General features: G+C 42.2%; 1 protein-coding gene across 2 annotated transcripts in view; it reads right to left on the bottom strand.

The window, feature by feature from the left end:
- Nucleotides 1-12,979, bottom strand: part of lmbr1 (limb development membrane protein 1) — a 282,617-nt gene extending 269,638 nt beyond the window's left edge. For both annotated transcript variants that reach the window (XM_048557443.2, XM_048557452.2), the window contains exons 1-2: nucleotides 12,715-12,979; nucleotides 1,298-1,370 (exon numbers count right to left, since the gene is read on the bottom strand). In XM_048557443.2, the coding sequence (XP_048413400.1) occupies nucleotides 1,298-1,370; nucleotides 12,715-12,777 (136 nt within the window). In that variant the 5' untranslated portion in view covers nucleotides 12,778-12,979. The remainder of the gene's footprint in view (nucleotides 1-1,297; nucleotides 1,371-12,714) is intronic.
- Between the last annotated feature and the right edge of the window lie 235 nt (nucleotides 12,980-13,214).

The following is a 13,214-nucleotide window of genomic DNA, read 5'->3' as shown; positions in this document are numbered from 1 at the left end:
TACTTTCCTCCTTAACCTTAATGTCATCATCTTCAGATATCTTTCAATTTTTGTCTCGAATACCTCAATGATTCCAGAATTCCCCAGAAACACCACCCTTTCTGAATGAAGGAATTCCTTTTAGTCTGTGTCTTACTTGGCCTCCTTCTAACCTTGCAATTATGTTCCCTAGTTTTAGAGTCAACCACAAGGGGAAACGTCTCAATGGCATCATTTGATCACATCCTGTAAGAATTCTAAACCTTAATTAGTTCACTTCTCACTCCACAAACGGAAGGGAAAACACACACTGTCTCTTCAAACAAAATCAATTTGAAAGCTTGAACTAAGAAACAAATGGAAAATGCTCAAGTTGCTTAGAAAGTCCAGCAACATCTGTGGAGATAAAAAGAAATTTTAAATTTGCTAGTTTCACTCGAACTCTTCTTCAATATCAGACTCAGAACATGAACTATTTTTTATTTCTCCACGAATGTTCCTCAACCAGCTAACTTTCTGTGTTTGCTCCTAACTCCTCCATCTCTCATTGAGCAATCAAACCATCCCAGGAATTAATGTTTGGTCTCACGAAGGCTCTATAAAACTGCAGCAAAATATCTTTATTGCTGTACTCAAACCCCCTTGCAAAGAAGGCCTACATACCAGCAGGACTTCCCAACTATTCATCTTATGTGCATACTAACTTTAGTGATTCATGAACAAGACACCCAGGTCCCAGTGGATATTTACACTTCCTAAACTCCAACATTTTCCCCCTCCAAACCACAATTAGTAACTTCTCCTTTTTTTCCCCCCACATTTTAATCCATCTGCCATGTTCTAACCTAATTCCACGGCCTGTCCAAGTCCTCCTCCAATCTCCATGATTCCTCCTAACACCTTACATTGCCAGATTTTGACACCGAACTGGGGTGACAATACCACAGTCGGTCCCACAACCAAATTATTTCTAAAGACTGTTAACAGTTTGGATCTAGAAGATGTCCTTGCAGTACTGCTTGAATAACAGCCTGTAAGCATAATCGATTTATTCCATCTATTTACCAATTCTCAATTCATAATCGCCGATTTCACCTAATCCCATTTGCTCTAATGCAAATTTCCTAACATCTTGGTTGAAACCTTATCACAAGCCTTCTGAAAATCCAAATAAATACATTTTTCACTGGTTTTCCATTATCTATGCATATAAAAGGACATCCTCAAAAAAAAACTCCAAAAAGCTGTCCCTAAGTATTGCCACTGGCCACTTTCAAACAAGAATTGGCAGTTGTACGAATGCAAAATGTCTACTGACCTGGTTTCCTTTTGTATTTGGTGATAATGAAGTAGGAGATTGTGTACAAAATAGCAAACAAAAGGAAACAAATCTGAAAGAAAACAGAACAATATTTGTTACATTTATTTTGGAGCAGTTCATTTTTTGTAACTAGCCACAATAAAAATAGTGCATATACATCCCCAATTTAGGAACATGTTATTTATAAGTGGTGGTCCTTACAAACATGAATCCATATCGCAAGGCAATTTTAAATATTCAACATAAATATTATCTGTACTTGCCTGCTTTATATTGGCCTACATTATATGCCAACTGACATACAAACTTCCTTGTAAATGGACTCGGAGAGAACTCCTTGAAAGCTTGAAAAATTCAGACACCAAAAAGTATTAGCTTACAGGTAAACCTCAGAAGTCTCCAAAAAAACAAAACTGGACAAGCCTCTACATCAAATATAAAATGCAAATCACCAGTGTGAATGGGGTATTATCATTGTGAAAGAGAAACAAGTGATACCAGTAATTCATATTAAATTAACAAAGCATGGTCATTGAATAACTTTATTGAAATTGACTGTATTAACAAAGTGCTTGAAAATTCAAAGGAGTTTAAAGCTGGAAACTAAATATTCAGGTCTGGGTGGCTTTTGGAAGAACAGGTGAGTAGGAAAGGGTGGGTTGCTTTGTTAGTACAAAATATAGTAAGTACATTCGCAAGAAATGATCTCAGATCAGAAGATACAGAATCCCGAAGATGGAACTAAGAAATAACAAGATGGGGAGACCGGGAGGAATCGACTGTAAACTCTAACAGTAGCAATACTGCAGGACAGAAAAAAGTCAGGAACCAGCGAGGACATGTAATAAAGGCAGCACTTCAATCTTCACGCAGATTGGGTAAAATCAAATTAATCAGAGTCCACATAGACAACATCCACTGCCCTACCCTTGATCATCTTTGTCACTTAAAAAACTCAAATTTGAGAGACAAGACCTCTCACATAAAAAGCAATCCTGGCTAACGCTACAAGGTCCACTCTTTGCCAAATGAGAGTCTATCCTGTCCCCAAGAATCTTCTCCAACAATTTCCCTACCAATGATATAAGGCTTACCAGCCTATAATTTCCCAGATTATCCCCGTTTCCCTTCCTTTTTAAAAAAAAAGGGAAGAACATTGGCTAATCGCCAGTCTTCTGGGAGCTCATCAGTGGCCAAAGGGGATTCAAAAGTGTCCAAAGCTGCAGCCATCACCCCCACCTTCCCTCAGTCTCCTTGGTTGGATTCTCATCAGGTGCTGTGGTCTTATCCTCCTTAAACATTGTTTTTAATTGGCCCAATACCACTACCTCTTTTAATATAAACGTGCCCTAGAATAATCAAAATGCCCCTCATTAATCTCACCCCCATCCATTTCCTTCTCCAATGAATATTGATGTAAAGTACTCATTAAGGACCTCACACACTTGGTGCAAACGTAAATTCCCTTGGTCCTCAAGCATACCTACGCTTTCACCAATTACTCTCTTGCTCTTGATATACATACAAAATGCCTTGGGATTCTCCTGAAGTCTACTTGGCAAGGAAGTTTCATGGACCCTTATAGCCCTCCAATTTTTTTTTTTTGAGTTCTTTCCTGATTCCTTTATATTCCCTAAAGGCCTGGTTCGATTTCAGTTTCCTGAACCTCTCATTTTTCATTTTTGACTAATCTGTCAATATTTCTTGTCATCTTGATATTTTATCATAAGAACATGCTGGTCCTGAACTCTGATCAATTTGCCTTTAAAAGGCTCCCACATATCAGATTTGATATACCATTAAACAGTTGCCCCCAATCTAATTTCTCAGCTCCTGCCAAATGTTGTTGTAAATTAGTCTTTGCCCAATTTAACACTTTCATGGAGGACCAATCTTATCCTTATTCATAACTATTCCTGTGAAGTTGGGTAGAGTATTTTGGATTAGGAGGCAGGAAATTAGAATTAAGTGTTTGTGAAATGCTTGGCGGGGGGGAGTTGGCACACGGTGTGGCAGACATAGAGGATTGTCGTGGTCCTCTTTAAAAGACCACGGGCTTTTTTTAAAATGGATGTCTGACAGCAGCGGCTTTAAAGTTTGCAAGTACACAGACAGCACCTGCATTGAAACCTTTGTGGGGAAAGGCTGTCCAGTTAACAGGCCAAGCAGCAGTTGTTACCACCACAACAGGCTTTTGAATTTAGCCAATTTGAACCAGGTACTTAAATATTGAAAACCTATTGACTTTAAGTCTGATGGTTTTGACAACATTGGACCAATTCTTTGTAAGGAATGTTGATTCATCAACAAGGTTAGAAAAAGAAACAGGTAGTTGGACAAAGACCCCTGACATCTAGCTGCCATCTGCCAGAGCTCAAGGCCCTGAGCTCACAAGAGAGAAGTGCTGGCTCCTACAGCCTCCTCTAAGTCTGAGGGAAAGCACCATCTCAATAACAACGGTACCAACAGCACAAGTTAATATTTGTGACACAAAAATCAATTGGCAAGACACACAACATTCTGGAAGACATGTAACCTGGCTGTAATTTCAAGAGACAAAACTCTATTTTTTACACATCAGTGGGACTTCTTTTTCATTGGAACAGCATGCTATTAGAATCTTGCTTTATTCGGGAATAGTTAATTAGAAAAGGTTTACTCGATTTGTTAATAGTTCAGTTAATTTTTCCACTGTTAGAATTAGATAAATAAATTGTTACTTTTTGATTTTAAAATGAGTGTCAGGAATTTATCTGACCACTGCAAATTGCTGAAAAGCTAATTACACCATTTTTGACACTTATTATTATTATTATCAGAGGTGCTCTTCTTTGGGTTGGTTTTAGTTCTTGGTGAATGGGGCAGGGTGTCAACCTCTGCTTTATAACACCATGGTTAAATTTACAGAATTTTGATCACTTCTTTATCAGCTGTATAAATTTGAGAGCTGACTAACGGAGAATGAGAAGGCAGCTAAATGCCCAGCAAACAAAAACTGCTAAGTGCTGGATTTTTAAGATTTCAGTATTTTTTTCTATTCATTGCATGCTTAAAATTGAAAGCTGTGGGTAAGCTAAGGGTAGTTTATTTTTTAAAAAAGGGTAGGAGTTTCTTCATTTTAAAATATTATAAATATAGAATACAGTTTAAGTTCTCCCCACATAATGTCAGCAATAATCAGTCAACACTCGATTTAAGGAAAAAGTGTTGGTCTTTTTAGGAAAATGTGAGCGAACTAAGGAATTATAGTATTTCAATGGAGTGGTATACTCCTCCTGTTGGGTGTTGGATATTAGGGAACAGTTGATTAGATTGGATTAGATTCCCTACAATGTGGAAATAGGCCCTTCGGCCCAACAAGTCTACACTATCCCTTGAAGCATCCCACCCAGACCCATCCCCCTATAACCTACACACCCCTGAACACTACAGGCAATTTAGCATGGCCAATCCACCTAGCCTACACACCTTTGGACTGTGGGAGGAAACCACAGCACCCAGAGGAAACCCACGCAGACACGGAGACAATGTGCAGGCTCCGCACAGACAGTCATCTGAGGCTGGAATCGAACCTGGGTCCCTGGCACTGTGAGGCTGCGAGACAATGTCTGCAGGAGGGGCATTTGGATCCATCTCATATCAGGTGGAGAGGCACTTGGAGTTCCTTGGGAGCTTTCGGGAGACACAGTGTGATGATTAGTAGATTTAGAGGTGGTAAGATGACAGATTCAGTCACATTGATCGGCACTTCCATCCAGCAGCCGAAGTGTAGAAGACACTGCGGCTCAGTTGACCAAGGTATGTATCAAGACGGAAAACAGTGAGCAAAAGGCATTGTCTTCTGCAGATCCCAAGACTGATTATGCACGCTAACTTCAACTGCAACAATCAATGCAGCTGGATTGTCTAAAGGGCTCAAAGCCACATCTCGTGTCCTGATGTAAACCGCAAAAGATCCCAAGTTACGCAATGTCTTCAGCAAGCCTGCAGATGGAGCACTTAGCTTATACAACTGGATAAGGAGAGGGGATTTGGTGCTTTCCTGTTCCAGGTGTCAATCTAGTCTTCTTCTCTGACCACTGTCTCCTAATGGCTCCCGGTCACGTACAAGGTAGATGGGTGACTGTCAGGAGAGGTAGGAAGACAGTTTAGGAGTCTACTGTGGCTATTCCTCCCTCAAACAGATGCATAATTCTCAGGAGTGTTGAGGAGGATAATCTCTCAAGAAAACAGGAGTGGCAACCAGATCTCGGGCACCAAGAATGATCTTCTGTTAAACAGGACTTGCCATGATTCAAACCAGTGAATGTTAAGGGTGCCCCCAACAGTCAAAGGGAAATTGAGAAACAAATTTGAGAGGAGATCTGAGTTATCTGAAATAATAGGACAGTTATGGTAGGGGATTTTAACTTTCCAAACATAGACTGGATCTGCCGTAGTGTTACGGGCTTGGATGGAGAAGAATTTGTGAAGTGTATACAAGAAAATTTTCTTATTCAGTATGTAGATGTACCTATTAGAGAAGGTGCAAAACTTGACATACTCTTGGGAAATATGGTAGTGCAGGTGACTGAGGTGTCAGTGGGGAAGCTCTTTGGAGCCAGTGACCAGAAGCCTATTAGTTTTAAAGTTGTGACAGAAGAGGATAGAATTGATCAAAAAGTTAAACTTCTAAATTGGAAGGCGGCCAATTTTGATGGTATTAGGCAAGAACAGTTGATTGGGGGCAGATTTTTGCCAGTAAAGCGGCAGGTCAAAAATGGCAAGCCTTCAAAAAATGAGACAACAAGAGTCCAGATATGGAATGTTCCTGTTAGGGTGATGGGCAAGGCTGATAGGTGTAGTGAATGCTGGATGGCTGGAGAAATTGAGGCTTTGGTCAAGAGTAAGGAGGAAACACGTCAAGTATAGATGGCAGTGATCAAGTAAATCCCTAAAAAAGCAGAAAGGCAATAGGAGTATACCTAAAGAGGAAAATCAAGAGGGAAAATCCAGGGCCGTAAGTTATGCATACAGCCCAGACCATTACCAAAGTCAACCTCCCATTCATGGACTCCAGCTACAATTCTCATTGCCGAAGAGCTGCCAAAGACACCTCCCACCCCAGTAATTCTGCCTTCCGCAGACAGAAGATACAGAAGCTTAAGCACATGTACTAATAGATTTAAGAACAGCTTCTTCCCTGCTCTTATTGAATGGACCTCTCCAATTTCAGATAATATTGATGTTGCTTTGCGTGCCTCCTGCGCTGCCATAACCTTGTATGCATCACTCTGTCTAAACACCCTATGATCTGCCTGTACTAATCAGAAAACAAAATCTTTCACTGTACTTGGGAAAATAACGACAGATCAGTTTGACTGTAGGAGATTGAAGGTGGTGGTAGAAGGTTGTTTGTCAGACTGAAGACCTGTGACCAGTGTTCGGCAGGGATTGGTGCTAGGTGCACTTTTGTTTGTCATTTCTATGAGCAATGTGTATAATAATTTGGGAGACATGGTTGATAGGTTTGCAGGTGACATGAAAATTGGTGGTATCGGCAAGAGTGAAGAAGGTTATCTAAGATTACTAAGGGATCTTGATCAATTGGGCCAGTGGGCTGAGGAATGGTAGATGTAGTTTTATTTGAATGAATGTAAGGTGCTGCATTTTGATAACAACCAAAGGAGGCAGTATACAGTTAACAATTAGGCCCTGGAGAGTGTTGTCAAACAGAGAAACTTACGAGTTCAGGTATGTACTTCTTTGAAAGCTGCATCATGGGTAGACAAGGTGGTTAAGACACTTGCCTCTATTGTTCAAACCACTGAGAAGAGGAGTTGGGGCATCATACTGGGATTGTACAGGATGTTGCTAAGGCCACTTTTGAAGCACTGTGTACAATTCTAGTCTCCTTGCAATAAGAAAGATATGAAATTGACCAGGGTTCAGTCAAGATTTATCACGATGTTGCTGGTAACAGAGGGTTTGAATTATAACAATAGGCTCGAACTCTTTTTTTTTTAAATTGCAGCATAGGAGGATGAGGGGTGACCTTATAGAGGTTTATAAGGTTATGAGGGGTATAGAAAAGGTGAATGGCAGGTAGGTGAGTTCAAAACAAAGGGGCATATTTTCAGGTGAGAGGAGAAAGATGTAAAAAGGGAGCAGAGGGGCAACTTATTCCTACAGAGGTTGGTTTGCGTGTGGCATGAACTGTTAAATCAGAAATCACACAACACCAGGTTATCGTCTGACACGTTTACTTGAAAACACAACCTTTCAGAATCTTACTCCTTCAAGTGTTAGAGATAGTATCAGACACAGAATTAATAAGTAAAAGATCAAAGAGTCACCACTAATGACAATGCACTAAACAAATCTAAGATACTGTTAAATCCTGAATCAGTTTGAAGGTATTAATTAATTCATTAATTAAGATGTATAGATAGACCACCATCCTGAGAAAACTGAAGTGCCCCAAGATGGACAGCATGAAGTCTTGAAAACCCCCGGCCTAAATCGGCTATACCTAAACAGTAGGAAGTTGAGTTAGGAGGATTGTTGCCTTTGCCGGGGTGTACTGAGCAGGTGACTCCAAAAAATGTTTCAGAAATGCAACCAACAACTCCACATTTATTCCTATGCAATAACATACTGCAAAAACTATGAAAGTAATCTTGCAGTTTAGTTATTTTCTTTTATTTAAAATTTTACTGTGTTTACATCTGTCTTTTGTGTGACTTTTTCTTTCAATTTGATTCTGGGACTAGCTGGCAAGCTTTTATTGCCTATCCCTAGTTATCTTTGAGAAGGTGGTGGTGGGCTGCCTTCTTGAAATGCTGAAGTCTACCTGCTGTGGGTTGACCCACAAGGCTATTAGGGAGGAATTCCAGGATTTTGACCCAGTAACAGTGAAGGAACAATATAATTCCAAGTCAGGATGGAGAGTGGCTTAGAGGGGAACTTGAGGGTGTGGTGTTCCTGTATGTCTGCTGCCCCTGTCCTTCTAGATCGAAGTGGTTGAGAGTTTGGAAACCGCTGTCCAAGAATCTTTGGTGAATTTCTGTAATGCATCGTGTAGATAGTACACACTGCTGCTGAGTGTCGATGGCGGAAGGAGCGGATGCTTATGGATGCAGTACCAAATCAAGTGGGCCGCTTTGTCCTGGATGGTGTCAAGCTTGAGTGTTGTTGGGGCTGTGAGCATCCAGGCAAGTGGGGAGTGTTCAATCACACTCCTGACTTGTGCAACGTAGCTAGTGATCCAGCTTTGAGGAGTCAGGAGGGGAGTTACTCGCCACGGTATTCTTGGCTTCTTACCTGCTCTTGTAGCCATTGTGTTTATGTGGTGAGTCCAGTTGAGTTTCTGGTCAAAGGTGTTGATAATGGGGAATTCAATGATGGTAACACTATTGAATGCCAAGGGGTGGTAGTTAGCTTGTTTCTTACTGGTGGTCATAGCCTGGCATTGGTGCAGCACACGTTACTTACCATTTACCAGCCCAAGCCTGGATATTGTCCGGATCTTGTTGCATTTGAACAGGGAATGCTTCAGTGTCTGAAGAGTCGCCATTGGTACTGAACATAGCGATGATTGCTCATTGCGCAACTTCTGATCTTATGATGGAGGGAAGGTTTTTGATGAAGCAGCTGAAGACAGTTGGGCGTAGCTGAAGACACTAGGACACTACCCTGAGCAACTCCTGCAGGGACATCCTCAACCACTACCATCTTCCTACGTGTCAAGTATGACTTGAACCACTTGGGGAGTTTTCCGCTAATACCAACTGATTCCAGTTTTGCTAGGGCTCCTTGATGCCGTACTTGGTTAAATGCAGCCTTACTATCAAGCGCTGTTGCTTTCACCTCATCTCTGGAATTCAGCTCTTTTGTCCATGTCTGAACCAAGGCTGTAATGAGGTCGGGAGCTGAAAGGCCCTGGTGAAACCCAGCCTGGGTGTCACTGAGCAGGTGCTGCTTGACAGCACTGTTGATGACACTTTCCATCACTTTATTGACAATCAAGAGTAGACTGATGGGGCAGGTTGGATTTGTCGTTTTTATCATGTATAGGGCACACTTGGGCAATTTTCCACATTTCTGGGTCGACACCAGTGTTGCAACTGGACTGGAACAGCTCGGCGAGGGAGCAGCATGTTCTGGAGCGCAGGTCTTCATTTTTCTTGCCAAATGTTGTCAGGGCCCATAGCCTTTGCAGTACCCGGAGTCTCCAAATCTTTCTTGATATCACCTGGAATGAACTGAAGTGGCTGAAGACAGCTATCTGTAGTGCTGGAGACCACTGGAAAAGGCAGAGAAGGATGATCCACTCAGCACTTCAGGCTGAATATTGCTGTGAAAGCTTCAGCCTTATCTTTGGCACTTATGTGCTGGGCTGTCCCATCACTGACGATGGAGATATTTGTACAGCCTCCTGCTCTAGTGAGTTGTTTAATTGTCCACCAACATTCACAACTAAATATGGCAGGACTGGAGAGCTTAGTGGTGGGATTGTTTAGCTCTGTCTATCACTTGCTGCTTTCACTGTTTGATGTGCAAGTAGTCCTGATTCGTGGCTTCACCAGGTATGCCTGGTGCTGCTGCTGGCATACCCTCCTGCACTCTCCATTCAACCAGGTTTGATCCCCTGGCTTGATGGTAATGGTTCAGTGGGAGAATATGCCCAGCCAGGAGGTTGTAGATTGTGATGGTGTACAATTCTGCTGCTGTTGATGGTCCGCAGCACATCATGGATGTCTGGTGTCTGTGCGAAGATCTGTGCAAAGTATGTCCCATTTAGCACAGTGATAGTGCCATATAATGCAAAGGAGGTTATTCTCAATGTGAAGATGGGACTTCATCCCTTACCAATGCTGTCATGGTCAGACGTAACTGTAGCTGGCAGATTGGCAAGGATGAGGTCATTTGTTTTTCCTCTCATTAATTTCCTCACCAGCTGTCACAGACCCAGGCTCGCAGCTATATGCTTTAGGACTCTCCCAGCTCCATCAGTAGTGCTGCTGCTGAGCCACTGTTGGCGGTGGATATTGAAATACCACACCCAGAGTACATTTTGTGCCCTTGCCATCCACAGTGTTTCCTCCAAATGTTGTTCAACACGGAGGAGTACAGGTTCATCAGCTGAGGGAGGACAGTATGCGGTAATTAGCAGGAGGCTTCCTTGCCTATGTTTAACCTGAAGCCTTGGGACTTCATAGGGTCCAGAGTCAACATTGAGAACTCCTAGGACAATTCCCTCCCGACTGTATACCAGTGTGCCACTACCTCTGCTGGGTCTACCCTGCCAATGAGACAGGACGTATCTAGGGATGGTGATGGTGGTGTCTGGGGCATAGCCTCGATGTTTTGATTCCATGAGTATGACTATGGTCAGGCTGTTGCTTAAGTAGTCGGACAGACAGCTCTCCCAATTTTGGCGCTAAACCCCCAATGTTAGTGAAGATTTTTCAGAATGAACAGGGCTGTTTCTGCCATCACATTTTCCAGTGCCTAGGTCAATGCTAGCTGATCTGTCTGGTTTCATTTCTGCCAGACTTCACAGCAATTGGTACAACTGAATGGCTTGCTAAGCAATTGAGAGTCAACCCCATTACTATGAGTTTGGAGTCACATCTGTCGGCCAGACCAGAATAAGCTAGCAGATTTCCTTCCCTGAAGGGCATGAGTGAATCAGATGGGTTTCACCCAACAATGAATGGTTTCATGGTGATCATTAAATTCTTAATTCCATACTTTTTTTTAGTGAATTCAAATTCCGCCATCTGCTGTGGCGGGATTCAAACCTGGGGCCCTAGAACATTTCTGAAGAAGGGCCTAGGCCCGAAATGTCAGCCGTCCTACTCCTCTGATGCTGCTTGGCCTGCTGTGTTTATCCCTAGAACGCTGGCGAGTTTCCAGATTAATAGTCTAGCGATAATACTACAAAGACATCAGCTACTCCCAATCTGAAAAAACAAGTTTGATGTTAAAGCACAGGGACCAATCACTTAACCTTGCTGTTTAATTTTTCCTCTGTTAGAGTTAATGTGTATTTAATAAATCTGCAAATGGTGACTCAGAAGTCACTAATCAAGGGCTATGGGGAGAGTGCATTGAAGTGGAGTTGTAATGCCCATCAGCCATGACTTAAATGGTAGAGTGGACTCGATGGGCCGAATGGCCTTACTTCCATTCCTATGTCTTATGGTCTTACGTCTGGTTAGGAACCACTGGGCTAATTATTGGAGGCCTTTCATGTTTTCATTCTGTTCTGTTGCAAATACATTGGCAGAAAGACTAATTTCGCTCAGCTGCCTGTCTCCATATCATAATTTGTCTTTTGCCACATGGTCTTACAATACCTAGAAGCTTTATCCTGACAAAAAAAATTTAAAACAAAAATTCAAGTGATAATTCTCAACTTTTCAAGTTCAGTTGCTATTTTGCAACTTTACGTTAAACATTCCCATTTTAGGATCGCTCAGCAAGCATCCCTAACTAACTTAATGGTGTGATAATGATTTTATTGACAGCAACAATCAATACTTCAAAGCTCTGTCAACGTGTTCAATCCAAGTTTTCAGACAGTACTTGTCTACTCATAAAATAACACATTTTTTAAAAGTAATTTTTCAATGAAGCAGTCATTATCATGTTTTCATTAACTACTTTCACTTACAAAACAAAGAAGCCTTTTGTAAACATACTAAATATTCCTCCATAGTACTATGAACTCAAATTCACGAACAGCTATATTTAACAGTAAAGCTAGGGCTCCAGAGCTAATCAAACACATCCACAAAAATGCACAACTGCATCGTTCCTTCCCAACCTAAAAATAGGAAAGAATCAAAATAGTTTCATTCAATTGATAGCTCTCTGTGACATCTTGGGCCTAACAACAACAGTCACCAGCACCAACCTTTGCACTGTCTGACTTGGCAATGGTCCCCCGGTCGAGATAACCTGTTAAGTCTCACGTAGATCGTGCATGCACGGGGTGGGGGGAGGGCAAAAAACGGAGCTGCCAAAATACAAGAAATGCTGCAAAAATAACCTAACTACAAGGAGCACGAGGACGGTGAACACGGTTGAGAATAATCGGTACCGAATTAATTCAGAATTAAACTGTGTCCTGTGTGGAAACCACAACGAACAAAATCTCCTGACAAATCTGCACACCTCGAGAACGTACAAAGAAAAAAAACAAAAGACGGTGAAGGGTCGTTTTCCTAAAGAACCTTCTCTTCGCCGCAACCACCCCCTCCCCAACGATGGCCCCAAAGGAGGAAAACGGATATTGAAATAGGAGATGCCTATTGTCTTTTCTGTACTGATTTCGCTCGTCTTTAACAGACACCGTTGAAAACAATGCAAATAAACAAAGACGAAGCAGACAGGAGGCGGTGCGAGATGCAGGTGCAGTTACTCACTGTGTACTCCCGGACCTGGCTATGAAAGTTTTGCTCTCTGATCGTCACATCGTCAGTATCCATCCTTCATTTAGATTTAGCATTTATGAGAAGCAGTAAAGGCGGGGGGAGAGGGGGAAACGAACGTGGGGAGGCGGAAGAAAATAAAGACAACAACAAACGCTTTCAGGAAAGGGTGCGAGAGAAGAAGCACCAGTACATTTCAAACGGTGGCGCAACACCATCAGCGTCCCTCTCTCCCCCCCATACGTCTCTCTTTCCTCATCAATATGCGACCGCAGCCCTCAAAGTAACAAGGCCTCCCATTGGCTGGTGTTATCGACGAATCACGACGTGGGCTCCTTAGATCGCTTCCACCGATCGGCTGAGAATGACGAGAGATAATGGGAACTGCAGATGCTGGAGATTCCAAGATAATAAAATGTGAGGCTGGATGAACACAGCAGGCCAAGCAGCATCTCAGGAGCACAAAAGCTGACGTTTCGGGCCTAGACCCTTCA

Source organism: Stegostoma tigrinum, chromosome 2, assembly GCF_030684315.1.
Source record: "Stegostoma tigrinum isolate sSteTig4 chromosome 2, sSteTig4.hap1, whole genome shotgun sequence".
In the NCBI taxonomy this organism is placed as follows: Eukaryota; Metazoa; Chordata; class Chondrichthyes; order Orectolobiformes; family Stegostomatidae; genus Stegostoma; species Stegostoma tigrinum.
The sequence above is the reverse complement of the archived record's forward strand: the minus strand, read 5'-3'. Positions and strand labels throughout refer to the sequence as shown.